Raw genomic sequence first — 23,288 nt, 5'->3', positions numbered from 1 at the left:
ATATGGACATTTAAACTGGCCATAAACATTGTAGACAGATCCCTTTGAGTTAACGTTTTTCGGGGCAGCACAGCTGTCCTTTTGTCTGCAGTGAGAAGTAGAAGGATTGGAGATATTGGATTAAACATGCCAATCTCTTATTTTCATTGGACATAAGTGGGCTTTTTTTTAACCATTCAACCTGATGAACCATGCTGGGGGGCTGGGAAGACAGGAAGGGGTGTTAGCTAGAATGAATGCGTGGTTTGTTGTATTCTGTATACATGTGACAAGTTTCTATGTGTTTCTTCTAGGTTTTCATACATAATCCTCATGCCCGCAGCCACCGTTTTCCTGCAAATCGCTTAGTGCAGAGCACGCAGGACTCGGATATCTCTCTGCTAAACATTAACCAAAGTGTCAGCTGTCTAACTGCTGGTTTGCTGGACCCTCAACTGGGTTGTGACTCGCTTATAGTGGGAACCCAAACCAACCTCTTAGCCTATGATGTTCATAACAACTCTGACCTGTTTTTTAAAGAGGTAACTGTAAAGACTTGATTTCTATAGCAGCTGGTTGTCTTCTCTTGCTGTCAGCTCTTCACCATGTCTAGATGAGTGAATTAATTGCTTATAGAAAAGAGTGGGTAAATAGATTTATACTTAAGTTGCCGAAAGTAAACTTCAAGCATGTGAAGTGATATCAACCAGAGAAAGCTGAATGGCAAATTAAGTTATATAACCCATTGGGGGAGTGGTTGGGTCATATCTAACTTCACCATACCATATGGAAAGGACTAGTGTCAGTCCTCAAGCTTCAAAAGATACAAATCTATGAGGTAGGGGTAGTTGTTGGTTTAATAGATTATAGATACTTTTGTTTAACTGCAGTTAGCATAAGGTTTTGTTGTGCTTGGGGGAGATCCTTTAAAAAAGGAACACTCCTGCAGCATTGCATTGCTGATGCCAACATTTGTGCATTCTCTCCCAGCCAATCTGACACTGTGGGGAGACAAAACTGCTCAAAGGATGGTACTCTTAGCAATCATGCAATGCCCAGCGGGTATTATACACAGGCCCTGTTATTTTTAAAAGGGCTAAAATGGAGAAAGGACTTCCAAGGGATGAATGGCTTTGAACGGCACTGACCAGGAGCAAAAGCATGAAGTAAAAACAGCAGGTTTATTTGGATTTCCCACAATGCAACGCGTTTCACCACACCTGGGCGGCTTCATCAGGCAGATGCCTGATGAAGCAGCCCAGGTGCGGTGAAACGCGTTGCATTGTGGGAAATCCAAGTAAACCTGCTGTTTTTACTTCATGCTTTTGCTCCTGGTCAGCGCCGTTCAAAGCCATTCATCTCTTGGAAGTCCTTTCTTCATTTTAGCTCTGTGATTGGGAAGGCTGCAGACCGGACATCATTACCCCTCCACACTTACCATTGTTGTGTGTGGGGTCACGCAACCACCGATGGTAAGAGCTTCTAGTTATTATACTAGATTACCTGAAGGCGGTTTCACACTATGGAGCGCTCTCCTTTGATTTTTAAAAGGGTACATGCATGATATTTGCTCATTTACATATTGCTATTAATGTGATCAGTGGCACAAGCACTATTAGCAGATAGCAGCAGGATACTATAGGGGACCATGCTGATAGATTCTCTTCAAATCATTCTTCAAATTCTGCACATTACATTGTACAACCAGTTATATACAACTTTTAATAAATCAGTAGTATTTGAATAGTATCAGTAAACAAGCAAAAATTAAAAAGTACTCCTTCCACTCTGAGTGCCTCCTTAAAGTGAACACATAGGCTTTATTTATTTTTTATTTGTTTACTGATTAGAGACAATTACTGGAACATGTTATTTATTTATTTTTTTGTTTCTAAACTGCTTTTATTTTCTAGTAAAAAGGAACAAAAGGGGTTTTGAGGTGTGCTCAATCTGTTGAGGTGACCGAGAACTCCAGTCAGGGTGTGATCCCAATTACACCCGGGATGATAGTATTATGAGGATAAAAAGGAGTTTGACAAATTCTCAAGGTCAATATGTATAGGTGCAGTAATGTTGGTTAAAATTGCAAATGCTGAAAAGTGGTAACCACTTACCACTTTTCAGCATTTGCAATTTTAATCAACATTACTGCACCTTTACATATTGACCTTGAGAATTTGTCAAACTCCTTTTTATCCTCATAATGCTTTTATTTTCTGTTTTATTTTAGAACATTATTACTGATATTTTTTTTTTCCAACAGCATTTACAGAAAGCCCTGTGGACTTGACACAATAGACTGGGACTGGCCCACACACCAACCACTAGGATAGGAGAGTTTTCTAAGCATGCTTTGTGACCTGTGCAGATGTCATTCTACATGGCTGAGCTGTAAACATCCTCTATTGTGAATGGTGCCTTTTCTATATCCTGTTTTCACTATAGTCCTGTCTGTGATGAGGACAGTGTTGGAAATTATCTCTATAGGACAGGAAGTCTCAGCTTAACATAAGGTTTAGTGGCCAGACTGCAAACCACAAGATTTTAGTATTACTTTACAATCTAGATAGGAAAATTGAAAATTTAGAAAAATCCACCAAGATTAAAAAAACACAACAAAACCCTTTATCATCAAAACCTCATGTAAACAATTGGTCATTTTTTGGTGGATTATTCCTTTTAAGGGTCTATTAACACATAAAGTATCCTGTGCATATTTGTTGTGCAGGATTAGTAGCTGCAGAGTTCAATGTAAACTAAATGACTGAACACCGCTTCAAATCCTGCGCATCAAACATAGCATAAAAGTTTACATGAACTATGGCTCTTATTTCAGTCAGATTGGACAGAGCTGCAGCATGTGTCTGATAATAACAACAGTGTCTTTAATTTATGTCTCTTCTAAAATTGTTTAGATTGCAGATGGAGCCAATGCAGTCGTCCTTGGATCCTTAGGCGATGTCCCTTGTCCCCTTGCTATTATTGGAGGAAACTGTGCCTTGCAAGGATTTGACTGTAAAGGGAATGACATGTTTTGGACGGTAGGACAATATAGTCTCATTTTTTTACTGGAGATGGCAAATTACAGGAAATGTATTTGCCTTTTCTTCAGTAGACTAAAGTGATTCAATAAAATATTAGATTGTCCAGCAGGTCATCGGGTGATATGACAAAAATTGGTATCTGATACCGCCCCCCTGTGTTGCCAATGCCACCAACTTAGTTTGGAGGAGCTCATTGAAGTGCCATTGAGGTTTCACCATGTATGACCATTTATACAAAGATATTATTTCTGCTCCATAAGCTCTTAAATCCTGTTATACAGCATTGCTTTGGGTCAAATAGTTAAGTTTATTACAAATGCTGTTTTTAGCCTTTGTCATCTTCATTTATCTCAATGCATACTCTTACCTTTAAACGGCATTTAAATGGGCACTGTCAGATACAAAAACTTTTTATATTTTGTACATCTTGGTAAAACATTAACCTTTCTAATATACCTCCTAAGAAAATTATCTTTCCTTTATGGAGAAATCATGGCTTTGTCCAAGCTTAAGCACAGGCATGGACAAAGTCCAGTAAGTGAGGGTGGGCTAGCACTTCTCTGTCTGATAGGACAGGAAAGAGCACAGAGGAGTGCTATCAGACAGGGGAGAGCACAGAGGAGTGCTATCAGACAGGGGAGAGCACAGAGGAGTGCTATCAGACAGGGGAGAGCACAGAGGAGTGCTATCAGACAGGAGAGAGCACAGAGGAGTGCTATCAGACAGAAGAGAGCACAGAGGAGTGCTATCAGACAGGAGAGAGCACAGAGGAGTGCTATCAGACAGGAGAGAGCACAGAGGAGTGCTATCAGACAGGAGAGAGCACAGAGGAGTGCTATCAGACAGGAGAGAGCACAGAGGAGTGCTATCAGACAGGAGAGAGCACAGAGGAGTGCTATCAGACAGGAGAGAGCACAGAGGAGTGCTATCAGACAGGAGAGAGCACAGAGGAGTGCTATCAGACAGGAGAGAGTACAGAGAAGTCCTATCAGACAGGAGAGATCACAGAGGAGTGCTATCAGACAGGAGAGAGCACAGAGGAGTGCTATCAGACAGGAGAGAACACAGAGGAGTCCTATCAGACAGGAGAGAGCACAGAGGAGTGCCATCAGACAGGAGAGAGCACAGAGGAGTATTATCAGACAGGAGAGAGCACAGAGGAGTGCCATCAGACAGGAGAGAGCACAGAGGAGTATTATCAGACAGAGGAGTGTTAGCCCACCCTCACTTACTGGACTTTGTCCATGCCTGTGCTTCAGCTTGGATAAACCCATGATTTCTATAAAAAGGAAATACAATTTTCATATGAAGTGTATTAGAAAGGTTAATGTTTTGCCAAGATGTACAACAAATAAAAGGTTTTTGAATCTGACAGTGCTCTTCTAACTCTTCACAAACATATGGCTCTATGTAGTAAAGTTTATGAACATTACAAAGACATTCCATAGATTATCTTGTTCTTATCCCAAGTTACAGCCTGTGTTATACTCCAGATCTACAATATCACTTCTACAAACTGTACAGCTGAAGTCTCACAGGATCCCCTGCTTCTTCAGTGTTTGTCTTCTGGGAGGTTTAGTCTTTACACCAGATACCAATTACAGTAACAAATTTTCCTTCTGCCTTATAACATATATATAATATCTAAGCTACTGGGTCATGTTTAACAACAATTGTGTTGACTGTTTCCTGTAAACCAAATTCTTAAAGTACACACCATGGGTAGAGGCGAGAGAATAAGGGTAACAGGTGAGGCCCTAATCTATAGTCCCTATACATAAAAAAAACTCCTAAATTCTAAGTGTGGAAATCGGGAGAGGGAAGGTAAGATATGTGGTGCAATAATTTACACTAATGGGGTAGGCCTCTTGGGCAAAAGAGGCCTACCACATTAGTGTAAATTATTGTACCACATATCTTATCTTACCTCTCCCGATTTCCACACTTAGAATTTAGGAGTTTTTTTTATGTATAGGGACTATAGATTAGGGCCTCACATGTTACCCTTATTCTCTCGCCTCTACCCATGGTATGTACTTTAAGAATTTGTATTATTTATCATATTAAGTAAAAGCTAAGTTTTAAATCTAGCCTAATTGGTGTTTAATAAGTGGTTTGGAATCTTTATAATTCCACCAAGGGCGGAATATCTTTATTGGGCTTTGGTACCCGCAAGTTGGTTCTCTGTTTCTTGTAAAACCAGCAGAACCATCAATGCATCATTGACGTATAATACCAGCAGTAATTTAGGATCAGTATGAGATGAGTAATGCAATACATTGACAAAGTTACTTGATTTTTATTTAGATTATGGATATATTTTTAAAATAAAGTGGTTTTCAAGTGGATCTGGTGTGACAGTTCAGTAAATGCTCATTGAGGAATACCTCCATTCTGCTTAGTAGAATGCCCCTTTGCTATGTTAGTTCCATAGGGCTCCACAGGGGAATAATCCTTGACATGACTTTTTTCTGTCTGTAAAAATCATTACATGCATTTTACACTGCACTGTGTAATATCCCATGATAAATCTATTTTAGGTTACAGGGGACAATGTGCGCTCCCTAGCTTTGTGTGATTTTGATGGAGATGGCAAAAAAGAGGTAAGTGTGTGAAGCTATGGTGGCAGTTTTGATAGAATGGCTGCAGCAATCTCTGGATTGGCATCATACTGTGTGTTTATTTTTTATTTATTTTTGCTTATTTTATTGTTCTACTTAGCTCAAGGACAACCTAAAACATATATCCAATAAGGGTCTATGCACACTGCAGAATTTCTGAGTAGAAACATTCCGCTTGGAACTTTCCGTGCAGTAGAGTCCATTCTTTTGCTGACTGGCTGGTGTAGTGCCATATTTTGTGTTTTGCCATGGAATATGTTACATGACTCAGCACTTTGCAGTGTTTTACATGGGTTCCATGGCAAAATACAAAATATGGCACTACACCGGCAATGTCCGTGAGGTCCTAGCACCAACTAATCCATTCGGCAACGGTCGCCCTCGGAATCTCCAGTTTATCTGGGTGGAGATTCTGTTGTGTGCATGGACCATTATACTTTGCAGTAGACTACAACCACTTGTGAAACCTAGTTTATTATGTCCTGGCTGATGAGATCCCAGTAGAAAAAGCTTTAGAGGCCCTGTTTTAGATGAATTTATCTAGGCAAAGGCATTCAGGTGTTACATTATCAGATCATACTACATGAAAGAGCTATGTTTGGGTATTTTTAGATGTGGCAGATTTGTTTTACACATGTATGTACCTGGAAATTCATTCCATTCATGTGAATAGTCTTGTGTCTGCAGCACGTGCATAGGTTTCTGCTTTCAGATGAAATGGACAGTTGCAGAAATGTTGGACCTCTGGGGCCCTTTCTGAATTCTTAGAACAGGGGACCTAACTCTCCTCTCTCTTCACACCTCTATATCTGAAGTAAAAGGGATTTGTATGGATATAGGAGAATGTGTGCGGCAGCTCAGTGTAACTGTAAAAGAGATGCAGATCTCCTCTTTATTGCATTGTGGTGGGGACGGATTTATAACTGAGGTCCTCTTTTCAGTGGATCAGTTCAGGTCCAGGTCCCTGAAAAAGCCCCATTTTGTATGTGCCTTCATATGATTATAGTTGTACTATACAGGTTTATTCCTGCTTTATTACAGCTTCTTGTTGGATCTGAAGACTTTGATATAAGAGTGTTCAAAGAAGATGAGATTGTTGCTGAAATGACAGAAACTGAGGTAAGTGTGGCTGTATTTCTTTTAAAGGGGAATGGGTCATTGGAAAATGACCTATTGCTTAAATTGGGGATTAGGGGGGGAGGGGGTCATAATTTATGGAATTCATAATGCCATTTGTGGATCTCTTAAAATGCCTGTTTTTGTCTTGCATATATGCAACAAATTTCTCAAACTATGGCACACTGTTTTATATATTTGTTGCATCTATGTACCGTATTTTTCGCCGTATAAGACACACTTTTTCTTCCCCAAAACTGGGGGGGGGAAGTTGGTGCATCTTGTACGGCGAAAGTACACCTATCGCGGCGTTTCCTGCGGCCATCAACGGCCGGGACCCGCAGCTAATACAGGACAGTGACACTAACCCGGCTGCACCGGGAGGGACCTTACCTACCTCCTCGGTGTCTGCTCCGTGCCGGGATCTCCTTCGTCGTCTCCTTCGTCTCCTGCGTGGCCGGCGCTCTCCTTCGTCGTCATCACGTCATCGCGCACGCCGCCCCGTCATCCAATAGGAGCGGTGTGCGTAGCAGCGTGCATAGCGACGTGATGGCGGCAACGGAGCGCGAGGCTACCCGGCAGCAGAGACGTTCCGGAGCGACGGGGACACCCCGGGGACGCGGCAACAGCGGTGGAGGGCAACATCCAGGGTAGCGGTGACGGGTCCGGAGGGGCAGGGACACGTGAGTACTACCTCCTCCAGTGGTCTTCAACCTGCGGACCTCCAGATGTTGCAAAACTACAACTCCTAGTTTTGCAACATCTGGAGGTCCGCTGGTTGAAGATCACTGTGACCTATACTTTACATTGTATTCTAGATTTTCCTCATTTAAAATTGGGTGCGTCTTATATGCCATAGCGTCCTATAGGGCGAAAAATATGGTATATGCCTCTAAGCTAGAAAACCAGCATGACAAGAGAAGTCTTCTTCTGCAGGCTGAAGTCAGTTTGCGCAAATTGATAAATCTTGCATATGTGCTAACATATAAACCATTGATGAATCCCCGCCAACATGTTTCAGTAACTGGTTTCATCAGTGAACAAAAATCTAGACACTACATTTACATCAGGCATGAGCATACATGCTGAATGGATGAAAGAATATTTATATATTTCATTGAAAGCATTGGATGAAAAGGCAACATAGAGATTAGTGTAATCTTGTGGCTTGTAATTGTCTGTAATTGGCTTCCCAGTGGTGCATTATGGGATCTGTCTTAGAACTATTTCACTTTTTTAACAAGCCCATAAAGTTATATTACACATAAATATGTTAACTTTTATTCAAGTCTACACTTGTCAGGAGACTAGATTTCCTTTCAAATGCTTTATAATGTTAGATTGAATTTAAAGACATTTTTATTGTTTTTGTTTCCTAAATGTCTTCCTAAGTTTCCTGAGTTGTCTTCATTAGAAGTTGTCTTCTCAGGTCGGAAGCCAAAATATGAAACGTTGTGTTTTTTTTTTTTTTTAAAGACTCTTTAAAATATCTGTTTTCTAACCTGAGATCTAAAAGATTGTAAAGATGTTGCTGTATAGGCAGCATGTGTTGCTATACCAGAGTATATATCATGACTGCATTGATCTTTTTGCATTGCAGCTCACTGTATGGATGAAGCAAGAATGAGGTGCATGCATAGCATGAAATGCAGGCACAACCTTGTGTACTATAACAAATCATGCTGGCCTTTAAAGGGGTACTCCGCTGCTCAGGCCCCGCCCCCTCAATGCAAGTCTATGGGAGGGGGCGTGACAGCTGTCACGCCCCCTCCCATAGACTTGCATTGAGGGGACAGGGGCGTGACGTCATGAGGGGGCAGGGCTATGACGTCACGAGCTCCCGGCGCCGGCTCCAGCATTCGGAACAGTTTGTTCCAAAAGCTGAGCAGCGGAGTACCCCTTTTAAAAGGAGTGGTCCAGTCAAAGTAATCTGTCAGCCATACAAGAGAGCCAACCACATAGAGTGATCAAACCCTTTTGACACAGCGTAGAGATCTCTATCACAGCAAATTCAATGAAACATTAGTCAGTGGACTATTTAAAGGAGTACTGCAACGGTATATAACTTATGCCCTATCTGCAGGATAGGGGACAAGTGTTTGATCGTGGGGGGTCTGACAGCTGGGACCTCCTGCGATCTCCCATACGGAACCTGGCACTGCCGCGGCTCTGCTCTGCTAGTGCACGTCATCCACCTTGACAGACATGCCCCCTCCATTTAGCTCTGTGGGAGAGGCGGGGATGCATGAACGCTGCATCTCCGCCTCTCCCATAGAGATACATGGAGGGGGCATGTCAGCCGCAGCGTCATGCTATGGCCAGCACGTCTCCTGCACAGAGAGAGCCACGACAGAGCCGGGGGCCCGTACAGGAGATCGCAGGGGGGGTTCCAGCAGCCGGATAGGGGATAAGTTATATGCAGCTACTGATCTCCTTTAAATCATTGGCATTGTGTTTAGGATATTGTCAGTGTCTCAGAAACTATAAGTCAGTTTTAATAAAAGACTTAAAAAAAACAAATCTCTTTTTAGACGATCACATCAATGTGCCCCATGTATTCCAGCCGATTTGGGTACGCACTGTCTAATGGCACAGTTGGAGTGTATGAACGGATGTCACGGTACTGGAGAATAAAAGTATGTATATTAATCTGTCAGACATTGAGTTAAAGAGGATTAGTCTACTCTTCTGACTTTACAACTCTGCATTTTGCCATTTATCTGTTATTTATCCTAAATATTTATTCATAAGTTGTCAACTGGGTGGTGTTGTTCCTGTTGTTGAAAGGTTGTGTCCCTACACGGTCTGACACTGCCAGCATTGACTGGACAATGTGAGACTGTGCAGACAAAAAGCTTCTGCAATTCTAACTTTGGTATTGGAGACATTTATTTTCCACAATGGGGGAGATTTATCAAAACCTGTCCAGAGGAATAGTTTCCCATAGCAACTAATCAGATCGCTGCTTTCATTTTTCACAGGCCTTTTCAAAAATGAAAGAAGCGATCTGATTGGTTGCTCTGGGCGACTTTTCCTCTGGACAGGTTTTGATAAATCTCCCCCTATGTGTTTACTTCCAGATCTTTTTTATTTGCTTTTATTGTGCACGTTATTAGTTTAAACACACATCCTAATTGACAGATGCATTTTGCTATTCGTTTCACACTGTGTGAACATGATCTTAGATTCTCTACCCTGTTTCCCTGCTTTTTAATGAGACTGTATGATTGTTGGTGTTCTAGTAAACTGCAGGTGTTTATGTATTTATGTGCCATGATGCACTGAGCGCTCACTCCATTTCACAAAGAAACATTTACTGACTATAACATCTTGTTTTAACCTAGGAACAAAGTAAAATGAATTGGGAAAATATACATAAATAGCCAAACAGACAATGATTTAAAGGACTATTAACATCCACCAAATTTGAAATTTGACTAATACTAGTCAGCAAATGCAAAATCAGAATTTTTTACAAAAATTTACGTTTACGTTTTTCCATTTGATGACCAGTGTTAATCATAGTTCAGATATAGGGGATGTGTATCAATCTTTATAATGTAAAGATTGATAAAGAATTTGAATATGTGAAATTTATAGTAATGAGCTTCAAAGCGCAACTCAAAGGATGACTAGGGCAGCAGGATATTTGCGGCTTTGAGAGACTTGTGTGAGACTACAGCATTTAATCTATAGATTTAGCATTTAGTCCCATAGACTGAATTCAAAGATTGAATGTTGTTTTTGGGTGGAGGTGCAAAAATGTGAACACATATCCTGCTGCCCACACCATCAATGGCATTTCTTTTTGCAGTGAGAGAGTTCAATGGACTCCATTATCAAAAATGGTGCATAATGTATAATCATTTTTAATGGTGGCGTTCATGAGGTTTGTTGTCTTTTTTGTACATACTGTATATACTCGAGTATAAGCCGACCTGAATATAAGCCGAGGCCCCTAATTTTACCCCAAAAACCCAGGAAAAGTTATTGACTCGACTATAAGCCTAGGGTGGGAAATACATCATCCCCTCCCCCCTGTCATCATTCCCCCCCTGTCATCACCCTGTCATCTTCACCCCCGTCATCATCCCCCCCTTCATCATCACCGCCTGTCAATCTCAGTGGTCTTCAACCTGCGGACCTCCAGATGTTGCAAAACTACAACTCCCAGCATGCCCGGACAGCCATCGGCCCTCTTCTCTGCTCCGGGCCGGCCCCGGACTAGTGACGTTGCCTTGACGACGCACAGGGACGTTCATGTACAGGGACATCGTCAAGGCAACGTCACTATGCCGGGGCTGGCCCGGCGCGGAGAAGAGGGCCTCCCGATGAAAAAGGACAGCCCGGAACAACTTCTAACCCTCCCCACCAGACAGTCCCTGCAGCATAGATGGCCCGGACCAGCTCACCCTTCCTTCCCACCGAGGGGAGGTGAGTAGAAAACTAAAGGGGGGGGGGTCTAGATGATGACGAAGGCCGCAGTGATCTTCAACCTGTGGACCTCCAGATTTTACAAAACTACAACTCCCAGCATGCCCGGACAGCCGATGGCTGTCCGGGCATGCTGGGAGTTGTAGTTTTGCAAAATCTGGAGGTCCGCAGGTTGAAGACCACTGAGAAGGGATTAACAGGTGGAGAGTTCACTCGAGTATAAGCTGAGGCAGGCGTTTTCTGCACGAAAAATCGTGCTGAAAAACTCGGCTTATACTCGAGTATATGCGGTATTTATTTTAATCTATACCGTAGGGTATCTGTAATCAACCATATCAACCTCAGACTTTTTAGCGGTGAGCTGCACACATTTTTGTTTTATTTTCAAGTTCACTTTGTTTTAAGTTCACTGGCCCTTACAACTTGTACTAGCTGTCCAATATAGAAAAATATAGTGATTGTAACCTGAACATGAACTCCTGCATCAATGTTCTATATGTCTACATATTTCCTTTTTCAGTCTAAAAACCTTGCAATGAGCATACATGCCTTTGACCTTAATTCTGATGGCGTATGTGAGTTGATAACAGGATGGTCCAACGGAAAGGTAAGTTTCCCACATTTTCCTGTTTTAAATTTTACCTTGGATCTGTGGGCTTTGTATTACAAATATGACCCAGAATACCAGTGTCTATTACTATAGTCTTTTTGAAATATGCCAAATTTAAAAATGCCCCCCAATAACATCTCCTCCCGATCGTCTGTCTTGCATGGGGTTTGTATGTTCTCCTTGTGAGTGCTGCGTGACTTTCCTCCAAGTTCTTTAGTTTCCTCCTACATTAGAGAAAAGTGGCTCTCTATGAAAAATTGTCCCTACAGTGTACAAGAAATGTGTATATGAGAAACTGACCCTGTCCAAGATAGTGTTCTTTAACTTGCAGTGGGCATCGCAAGCATACAGCTAAACCCTCAAGTAATGGCTCCAGATACTGACCTTTTTTCACTTAAAACTAATACACTGTAAACTACAAAGTGGTACATTTTGGTGTGTTTCTTATCTCTTATAGCAATATAATCCCTATATGTCCATACCTGTTGCTAGAAAGCTAGTATTCTTTTGTTTATCACTGGGGATGTTTTTAAGGTTGATGCCCGCAGCGACCGCACAGGAGAGGTGATCTTTAAAGATAACTTCTCATCATCTATTGCTGGAGTGGTAGAGGGAGATTACCGCATGGATGGAAAAACCCAACTTATCTGCTGCTCTATAGATGGAGAAGGTGAGCATATAATGGTACTTATGGTGCAAGAATGGGTGGGAACCTTTTATGCGCACCCAGCGTATAATCTAAGGGTGGTGGTAACTGACTATAAGATTCTTTCTGATTCCCTTTATCAGCTATCATCCTCTGTTATTTTTTTATTTTTAATAAAGTATTTTTTTAATTGAAAATATACACAATAATACAAGCAGTTAGGGTCTTGGGGTATCTCCATCTATGATGTATACTGATACTTGCAGTGACAGTCAACCACTGGGAATATCATGAAAATGCATTTTTATGCTGATGTACGGCTTTCTTCCAACATAAGAGAGTATTCACTTTAATAAATTCCTGTTTTAACCAGAGTTGTGCGACCTGTATCCAATACTGAGCGATAAGCTTCCTAGCAATGTACAACAAACCATCGAAAGGCGCTTTACCATCATCATCTAGTGGTAGTTCATGTGTCACCCAACAGGAAGACCAAGGCATATTTATTGAGAAGGTGCAGGAAATAATCCTAAATACACCAGACCAGTACAGTGATCCCTCAACTTACAATGGCCTCAACATACAATAGTCTCAACATATGATGGTCTTTTCTGGACCATTGTAACTTGAAACCAGACTCAACATACAATGCTATGGAATCTGCGAAACGTGTCAATGGCTGGAAGAACCGACCAATCAGAATGGACATTTCACTGGTAAAACCCCTGTATTCCTAAAGTGCATGCACTGACTGATGTCTGGTAGCGCCTTCTACAGTACAGGGAGGCATTACATGTTCTGTACTCTTTACCTGTATTACTGAAGTGCATGCAGTGACCGGTGTCTGGTAGCGCCTCCTACAGTACAGGGAGGTATTACATGTTCTGTACTCTTTACCTGTATTACTGAAGTGTATGCAGTGACTGGTGTCTGGTAGCGCCTCCTGGAGTACAGGGAGGTATTACATGTTCTGTACTCTTTACCTGTATTACTGAAGTGCATGCACTGACTGGTGTCTGGTAGCGCCTCCTACAGTACAGGGAGGTATTATATGTTCTGTACTCTTTACCTGTATTACTGAAGTGTATGCACTGACTGGAGTCTGGTAGCGCCCCCTACAGTACAGGGAGGTATTACATGTTCTGTACTCTTTACCTGTACCTGTTAGCTGTTCCTTTGTACATCAGTTGAGGGCGGCTCCATTTTCCTTTTTCTTTAGGACATTACGTGTTCTGTACAGGACCCTGAAGAAGCTCCTGTCCTCTACATAGACCAGTGTTTCCCAAAGAGGGTGCCTCCAGCTGTTGCAAAACTACAACTCCCAGCATGCCCGGACAGCCGTAGGCTGTCCGGGCATGCTGGGAGTTGTAGTTTTGCAACATCTGGAGGCACCCTGGTTAGAAAACACTGAAATAGACAGTGATTTACAGCTCCCAGCAGATCCACTTTCTTACTTTTATATGTAAAGATTTGCTTTATCTGTATCAGTTATCTACTTATTTTTCTTTAATCCTGGATGACATTTTGGTGGCTTCAGAACCAATTACCAGGTTTCCATAGAGTTCTGGTCTCAACATACAATAGTTTCAACATACAATGGTCGTCCCAGAACCAATTAATATTGTAACTTGAGGGACCACTGTATATGTCCGGGCAAGGGTATGTCCATAACATGCTATGTTATTCAGCAGCACACCGAGTCTCGTCTAATGCCCACTTTATGAAAGTATTTATTATTGGCCTGGAGAGTATAGGTAGCTGGTATAATATTACAAGAACACAAAAGCCTTTTATCATTTGGCTAGGTTTTATCCCTTGGGCATGTGGGCAGGATAAATGTCATGTCAACATTCTCATAGCTTATAAAAGGATTAATGATGATTGGATCAGTAAAATGAATGAGAAGAACATCTTACAATACTTGGCAAGCTCCTGAAACAAACAAAACGGGGGGAAATGAAATGTACTAATACAATTACATTTAGCACCATCTTTGCTATGTCATAGTGGACAACATGAAACCATGACTGCTAGATGCAGAGATCCTATTCTAATAAATAGGACCTGCGCATTATACTCTCTAAGTTTTGTATGGTTTGCTTGACACTGCGTGTACAAGACTCTAATCACGTCAGGGTTACATATGACAGATCAAGATTATAGGAACACTTTTTAATGTGCAATAAAGGGTTCTGGGAATTTTCAGTATACTTTCATATTGTATTTTATTTTCTAAACCATTTCAACATCCCTGTTTTCTGTCAGTGGACTCCCCTCTACCCAATTAGAACACATGTATGCTTAGCCGAGCTGAACTTGCCTGTGTATGGGAATGTCTGGACAAATAGCTGCCATGTAGACAGACTGACAGCTGTCCACTGTGTATGGCTAGCCTTAGTATAGAAATCCTGATCATTTGGTAAATGACTTCCGATTTGTCTTTTTCGCCTGCAGTGAGAGGCTACCTTCCTTCTAGTCAGGAAACTGCTGGGAGTCTCATGGATACAAGTGTGGAGCAGGAACTCGTCAGAGAACTCAGTCAGAAGAAGCAGAACCTATTGCTGGAACTGAAGAACTATCAGGAGAATTCAAAGGTTCATTATAAAATTTGTGTGCATAGATATATATACAGGGCTCAAGTCCTGCAGGAACTCATGGGAACGGAGTTCCTGCACTTTTTCCACAGCAGGAACGCAATTCACATTAGCAGGAGTCCTGCCGGACTAGCCCTTAAAGGGTTACTCCACCCCTAGACATGTTATACCCTATACAAAGGATAGGGGATAAGATATCTGATCACGGGGGTCTCTGCTGCGGCACCCCAGACATCCGGTGAACGGAGCAAACTTCGCTCCGCGCCGGATGACTGGTGATGCAGGGCAGAGGTTCGTGATGTCACAGTAATGCCCCTCAATGCAAGTCTATGGGAGGCGGCGGGACAGCCGTCACGCCCCCTCCCATAGACTTGCATTGAAGGGCCGTGAACGTGAGTCATGAGCCTCTGTCGCTGCACCCAACGCTCTAAACGAAAGCCGGGAGCAGCAGGGAGAACGTGGGGGACCCCCGGGATCAGACATCTTATCCCCTTTCCTTTGGATAGGGTATAAGATGTCTAGTACCCCTTTAAGTGGAAATCTAGCGTGAGTTCCCACACTTTTTTTTCCCAGCACTTGACCCCTGTGTATATATATATATATATATATATATATATATATATATACATATATGTGTGTGTGTGTGTGTGTGTTTTATTTATGCTACAGTGCACAAAGCTACTGCAGTAGACTGAGTTGATGGCCGATTGTTTTTTGTAGCAGGCAGAACTACGGGTTCAAGTCACTGAGCCTGATGGGCAAATGGGGGTGATTCCAGCAAACACACAGCTACAGACAGCTCTGTCTGTAAACCTGGGTTCAGAGACTCAGTCTGCGCATGTGGAGCTCAGCATTTCTACATCAAATGGTGAGTATGAAAAAATTAAGGGTATAGGCTCTCCTGCAAATATCTGCTTACTTATGTGTGATCATCACATGACCAGGACAGATTTTTGCCCCCTAGAAGTGAAGAAGGAAAGTTCCTAATGACGGCAAACAAAATTTATTTAGAAAGATTGTGTTAACTTTCAAACCATCAACAACATTCAATGAAAATGTAATACCCCCATTAAGGTTAATTCCAAAACCTAACATAATAGATCCAAAGTGACTGTCATGGCTGCGCTACCAAAAAAAAAGCTGCGAAGCCCCCATGATTAGAGCAATAAATACTGCAAAATAACAATTTTGAGCTTGTGATAGAAATATGATACATCTGTATTTAAAGGAGTACTGTGGTGCAGTAAAATGTATCCCCTATCCAAAGGATGGAGATAAGTGTCAGATCACAGGGGTCTCTATGGGAGAGCCAGAGATACAGCGCTCAAGTATTTCCAGTTCTCATATAGAAATGCATGGAGGGGGCTTGTCGGTTGCCGCTTTTTGCCACGGTCGATGCGCTCCATTGCTGGGTAGAGCTGGGGCGCCATGCAAGAGATCGCTTAGGGATCTCAGCTGTCAGACCCCTGCGATCTGACACTTAAGCCCATCCTTTGGACAGGGTATTAGTTTTACTGCACCACAGTACTCGTTTAACACTTTAAACCTTACAAAATGTTTGTTTTTCCGTAGACACAATTATACGTGCAGTACTTATTTTTGCTGAAGGAATATTTGAGGGCGAGAGCCATGTTGTACACCCCAGTGCCCAACATCTCACTGGTCGTATTCGAGTTCCCATTTGCCCTCCGAAAGATGTCCCTGTGGATTTGCACATAAAAGCTTTTGTGGGGTACAAAAGCAGGTAAGATAAAACCAGCAATCATGGAGGAATATGGTTAAAATGTTTAGAATACCATGAGAGAATTTGAGAATGTTTTTTTTTTTTTATCTTACTTGCTAAGGGGGTAGTTAAATAGATTTAAAAAAAAAATCATATACACCTACCCTCCTCACTCTCAAGCTGTCACACTGTGTTCCCCGCTGCAAATCACTTAATTGAGTCAATCTAGGCACAAGGACCTACCAGCTCAGATACTTGGTGCCTCACCTTAAGCCACTGGTTTACTGAGTAGGTCATTGTGCCAACAGTGGTACAAAGAAGTGCTAAGCTTTGGGACCGACACAGTAACGACAGCGGGGGAGCGAGGAAGGCGGGTATAGGATTTGTTTTCTATAACCTGACCATAAGCAGTTAGATAGAAATTAGTTTTTTTATGGAAGACCCCTTTAGAAAAATTCTTAAATTGAGTATTTATTATCGCTAACCATTGGCTTTTTCTCCTGTAAATAGTGCACACTTCCATGTCTTTGAACTGACAAGACAGCTTCCTCGCTTTTCCATGTATGTGCTTAGTAACCCTGACAGTGCCCCAGAGCCTTCCAGCCATGTCACCTTCACCATGAGTGAACGTGTTCAAAGGGTATGTGTTGTGCTGTCACTAGATTCTGTTCTCAGTAAAGTTAGAAGTGCTACATTGTGTGGGTGCTCTTAAGGAGGATGGGGGAGATTTATGCAAACCTGTCCAGAGGAAAAGTTGCTGAGTTTGAAGAAGCAATCTGATTGGTTGCTATGGGCAACTCAGAAATGTTTCCTCTGGACAGATTTTAACAGGTTTTGATGTCCCTAATAGTCAGCCATATAATTGATAAACTAAAAATAGTCTGCTCAGAGAGTTCTTTATATATCTGTTTAATTAAATGTTTTTATTACCCAGAAAACAGCAATTCTGAATCATTCTTTCCCAGAACTCTATGCTGTTTTGGCCTAGTTATTCTTCCAGGAAATGTTTAAAGAAATTGACACTGGTGTTTCCCTTCAAAAGTCCAACATTGCCCACCTGTCAATTTGTTAATTTCCAGGACAAATAACAGGAATTGAACACTGGACAGTTCCAAGTAAAGATGTTCTAGATTCTGTATTTAATGGGGAATACAAGTATTGATCAAAACAGGCAGATCAGGAAAGGCCAAATGTTCTCTTCTAAAGAGGGCCAGTGATCTCACTTTTATCAAATTGAACAAAGGGCATTAAATAGGCAGGCGAGGGGGAACTGATCCCATACCGGTTCTCCAGCACCCCATTTCCAGAGATATATCGCTCTGCACTAGAGGACTGCATTGGGGTTGGGATCTCGTGGGTCCCACTAAAAATACTTGTGGGCTGTATTAGGTATATTACAAGTCCAATGTGTCATATTGCTGCTTAGCGATCTATTGCTGCACTGATGTCCCACTTTAGTCAGTGACTCAGTGCTTCCCAGGCCCGATAGTCACACTGCAGCTCAGAAAGACTATGGCATCGGGGGACTGGAGCAGGCCATCAGAGGCACTGTGGGGGAGTGCTGGAGGTACGTAAAGGTTTTTTTATTTTCGTTTTATATATATATATATATATATATATATATATATATATATATATATATATATATATATATACGGTGTAGATATATATATATATATATATATATATATATATATATATATATTCCACACAATGGGCATAGTTAGGAACCCCTCTTCCCTCTGGATTATCCCTTCAATTAAATTAATAAATAGCAACCACTGGTCCTCTTTAAGAAGACAGAAGATAGTCCGGACATCCAAGTATTTGATTTAATCTGTCAGAATATGCATTAAATGCTAATGTTAACAGTTAGTAAATGTTTTTCTTTTTTCTTATGGTAAGGTTGTACTTTGGTTGAACCAGAACTTTCTGTTACCGGAGGACACAGAGGTGCAGAGCGCTCCATTTCAGATTTGTTTTACTTCACTTCGTGATTCAGGAACCCTCCTACTTAGCATGAAGCCCAATGGAGAGGTGAATGCGATGAAGAGGTGCTATGTCACATCTAGAGCATTTACTATCCTGTTTCACTGTTAATGTTCTGTTTTGGCAGATCACATTACGAACAGATGACATTGACCTTGCCGGAGATATTATTCAGTCATTGGCAGCCTTTCTGGCTATAGAAGATCTCCCAGTAGAGGCCAATTTCCCCAAATACTTTGATCAGCTACGGAAGGTGCTCATACAGGTGCGTTCTGCTGTAAAGGTGGAGTTTCCCCCACAAAATGCATTGTTCCAAAACATTGTTTTCTTTTCATGTCTAATGCCAACAAATGCTCCCAAAACTTACTTCAATCTCTAGAATAAATGAGCCACATTGGTTTTCCAGCCCTCCTCCCTCTAATAGGGCACCTATACTGGGGATTTATAAACTAAACAGACATTTTTATGGTGAAAATGAACTTTCAATGCACAAACTTTATTCCACTTAAATATTTCAGTCTATAAAAGGTATAATACCCAAATACATAATGGTAACAGATTCAGTATTGCATTATATCTACTTGCATTTTTGATTTACATAAAAATAAGGACAAAGTAAATATAGGTGCAGGTGGCATTGCATTTAACCCCTTACTGTCCACATTGTGTAAATTATCAGGAAATGGAACTTATCTGTAATTTCATCTCACTAAAATAACCCTTTAAAACTTAAATATATATTCTTTTACTGTTCGGTCAGGTTTTTTTTTTTTTTCTGATCTACAAAATTATTTTCGATTTATTCCAGTTCTGCCAAAAGAAACTTAACTTGCAAGGGTAGATTAAGAACTAAAATTCCAAAAGAACTTGAAGTGACCTGCACAGGAAGATCCCGTGCTACTAATAGCAACATAACAAAATTAGTATTGAAAATATATGTACAAATATAAAGAAAAGTATAGACAAATTCACGTTGCCAATGTTTGTACCATAAAAATGCAAGTAACTATGATGGGGGAAAAAAGTATCTTCAGTGTGCGGGTTAAATTACCTCCAAGTGTCAGCTAACAGATGGTCCCTCATTAAAGAGTGCAGACTAAGCCGCTCACTACTAGTCAGATCTGAGAAAGGGCTTTGGGAACTTGTCTATGGCAAAATTAAAGTCTTCTGCCCAGATGAGTCGTGTACTAGATGAAGGCCAGAAGATTGAGAAGGGGTGGGTAGGTGGTGTGTAGCTATTGACTATCCATAAAGTGGGAGAAAGGTACGTCTCTTGAAGAATAAAGCACCCCTCAGACTCATTGATTTTCTGTGTGATCATTTTTTATTTTTTTTTCATGAAAATTGCCACTCCTTGAATTTTTTCTCTGGTCTATTGATTAGAAGTAGCTTTGGTACTGGGAATGGAAATACCTTGGTTTGCTGTACAGAGATAGTTTCTTGAACAGTGTTAAGCCAACAAACATACAATGGGTAATACAATGCTCATTATCGCATCTCACAAGATTTGAGATGAGAAAAATAACTAATAACTAGGCAGGTAACATAGTAGTGAAGAAAACTATTCTGTTCAACCATAACCTAAGTAGCTTAAGGGTATGTTCATAATGGTGGGTTTACAGAGAGTTTCCCCTGCGAGTTTGAACCGTAGTGAATATTATGCAGCAGGATCTCCACAGGAAAAAATCCACAGCAAAGTAAAACCCATCGCAGCTCAAAGTTGCAGCGGGAAACTTGCTGTAATTGTTCTGTGTGAACATACCCTAAAGAAGGAAACAGCAAAGCCAGAGTAGCTGGGCTGACATTAGTTGGACAGATCTAGGAAAGTTGGACAGATCTCGTGCCTTACACCAGTGGGCAGCTGCCAATATCAGGTCTATGGCCTCTGGGTACTGTAGCAGAGTAACTGAAACTGTGCGGATCCGCCGGTGACCTGACCCATTTTGTGCATCTTGCTATTGCCGAATCCACCCGCCCTGCCCCTTGGCCTGCTCGCAGCGGCAATCCGCCTCCCTAAGCAGCCACACTGTGGGCCTGCGGGTCGCCGAGTGTGCACTCAGACATCGCGGAGCATCCGCAATGTCTGTGTACACTGCTCAAGCACATGCGTAGTGTACTCAGACATCGCGGCTACACCACGATGTCTGAGTGCACACAGCGACTCGCAGGCCCCCAGTGTGGCTGCTCAGAGCGGCGGATTGGCTCTGTGAGCAGGCAAGGGGGTGAGGCGAGGGGAGCGGGTGGTTTGCGCAACAGCAGGAGGCACAATATGGGTCGGGTCACTGGCGGATCTGTAACGTCAAATACGATGCGGATTCCAACCTCCTGCAAAAAAACTTGACCTCCTTAGGGTAGGGTCACAATTACTTGTGACCCTACCCTAAGGAGGTCATGTTTTTTCAGATTGTCCAGTGCATATGAAAGACATCCTGGTCATGTTGAGGTAAGGTTAGAGATTGTGTCTTTTAGAGATGTTGGCCCTGCAGAAGCAGTTTTAAAGAGTCTCAAATTTGAGTTCCAGAGCCTCCATATGTTTGTCTTGTTCTGTAAAGCACTTCTTAACTTCCTCCAAGGCATCTGCAGTAACAACCATGTGGTGTTCTAGGTCTGTGGTTCACTGCACAAAGTTGTGGCTTTGCTTAGTGAAAGGCTGCATTCACACTACGTTCCCTCCCTACGTAGGGCTGCCGGATCCGGCTGGGAAATGTCAAAACCGGGAGCTCCTGTATCCCAGCTAGACCGGTGCGGAAACCCAATCACTTTAATGAGCCGACTGGAGTCAGAGAGTGACTCTGGTCAGCTCATTCTTGCTCCGTATCCGGTTTTGTGATCGGACTTAAAACCGTAGTATACCGTAGTCCAATATTGCTAGTAAAAGGCAGGTAAGGCTGGCAACATATAGTGCACATGCTATCTACTGGTTACATATCAATAATCCAGACACGCATTATACTGAAGTAAAATGCCATAAACCAAAAAAAGAAGTGCCATTAAAACATGCCTTTATTGGGTTTAATTAAAATACACCCCAAAGCAATGTGTTGATTATAGATCTTAAAATTACTCCACGAAAGTCCAGCAAGTAGTGCCTGGTTGTACAATTGTATTGAACAAACCGTGGACCAACAAATCACAATACTATACACAGGCAGCCACCACAATCATGAACTGCCTGGTAGCATGAAATCTCTCAATAAAAATATATGTAATCTCTCGACACGTTTCTGCCAGCTGTTATGTCGGCTTCCTCAGGAGAGATAATAGAAAGTAACAAATGCCATAATATTACAACTATGCCCTTGTGTCACGGTACAGTGATCACGCACAAGGACATACAAATCTCTATCCAAGATGGAGTAAGAGAACTTACATAAGGTGCCAGGCAGTGTGAGTCATTGCAAAGAATTAGTGCACAAAGTTATTGCACAGGATTATTGCACATCAGATCTATTGCACATAGAGTCATGGCCATAAATGTTGGCTCCCCTGAAATTTTTCTAGAAAATGAAGTATTTCTCACAGAAAAGGATTGCAGTAACACATGTTTTGCTATACACATGTTCATTCCCTTTTTGTGTATTGTAACTAAACTAAAAAAGGGAGAGAAAAAAAGCAAATTGGACTTAATGTCACACCAAACTCCAATAATGGGCTGGACAAAATTATTAATATTTGGTTGCACACCCTTTGGAAAAAATAACTGAAATCAGTCACTTCCTATAACCATCAATAAGCTTCTTACACCTCTCAGCTGGAATTTTGGACCACTCCAGCACTTTGTTGCCATCCATTTCTGGGTGCTTTTTAACGTATGTTTGGGGTCATTGTCCTGCTGGAAGACCCAAGATCTTGGACGCGAACCCGCCTTTCTGACACTGGGCTGTACAGTGCGATCCAAAATCTGTTGGTAATTCTCAGATTTCATGATGCCTTGCACACATTCAAGGCACCCAGTGCCAGAGGCAGCAGAACAACCCCAAAACATCATTGAACCTCCACCATATTTCTCTGTAGGTACTGTGTTCTTTTCTTTGTAGGCCTCATTCCATTTTCGGTAAACAGTAGAATGATGTGCTTTACCAAAAAGCTCTATCTGGGTCTCATCTGTCCACAAGACGTTTTCCCAGAATGATGTTGGCTTACTCAAGTTCATTTTGGCAAAATGTAGTCTTGTTTTTTTATGTCTGTATCAGCAGTGGGGTCCTCCTGGGTCTCCTGCTATAGCGTTTCATTTCATTTAAATGTCGACGGATAGTTTGCGCTGACACTGATACTCCCTGAGCCTGCAGGACAGCTTGAATATCTTTGGAACTTGTTTGGGGCTGCTTATCCACCATCCGGACTATCCTGCGTTGACACCTTTTATAAATTTTTCACTTTTGTCCACACCCTGGGAGATTAGCTACAGTGCCATGGGTTGCAAACTTCTTGATAATGTTGCGCACTGTGGACTAAGGCAAATCTAGATCTCTGGAGATGGACTTGTATCCTTGAGATTAAATCCATGCTTAGTGTGGCACACACAGACACGC

General features: G+C 41.8%; 1 protein-coding gene across 4 annotated transcripts in view; it reads left to right on the top strand.

The window, feature by feature from the left end:
• BBS2 (Bardet-Biedl syndrome 2) overlaps positions 1-23,288 on the top strand; it is a 56,024-nt gene that overhangs the window by 19,225 nt on the left and 13,511 nt on the right. For 3 of the 4 annotated variants that reach the window (XM_056526274.1, XM_056526273.1, XM_056526271.1), the window contains exons 3-15: positions 294-521; positions 2,895-3,020; positions 5,564-5,626; positions 6,686-6,763; positions 9,292-9,396; positions 11,715-11,801; positions 12,339-12,474; positions 14,905-15,044; positions 15,765-15,912; positions 16,617-16,788; positions 17,278-17,407; positions 18,673-18,804; positions 18,884-19,021. In XM_056526274.1, the coding sequence (XP_056382249.1) occupies positions 294-521; positions 2,895-3,020; positions 5,564-5,626; positions 6,686-6,763; positions 9,292-9,396; positions 11,715-11,801; positions 12,339-12,474; positions 14,905-15,044; positions 15,765-15,912; positions 16,617-16,788; positions 17,278-17,407; positions 18,673-18,804; positions 18,884-19,021 (1,683 nt within the window). The remainder of the gene's footprint in view (positions 1-293; positions 522-2,894; positions 3,021-5,563; positions 5,627-6,685; positions 6,764-9,291; positions 9,397-11,714; positions 11,802-12,338; positions 12,475-14,904; positions 15,045-15,764; positions 15,913-16,616; positions 16,789-17,277; positions 17,408-18,672; positions 18,805-18,883; positions 19,022-23,288) is intronic. The other variant, XM_056526275.1, reaches the window with a different exon arrangement.

The sequence above is a fragment of the Hyla sarda genome, chromosome 6 (assembly GCF_029499605.1).
Source record: "Hyla sarda isolate aHylSar1 chromosome 6, aHylSar1.hap1, whole genome shotgun sequence".
In the NCBI taxonomy this organism is placed as follows: Eukaryota; Metazoa; Chordata; class Amphibia; order Anura; family Hylidae; genus Hyla; species Hyla sarda.
The sequence above is the reverse complement of the archived record's forward strand: the minus strand, read 5'-3'. Positions and strand labels throughout refer to the sequence as shown.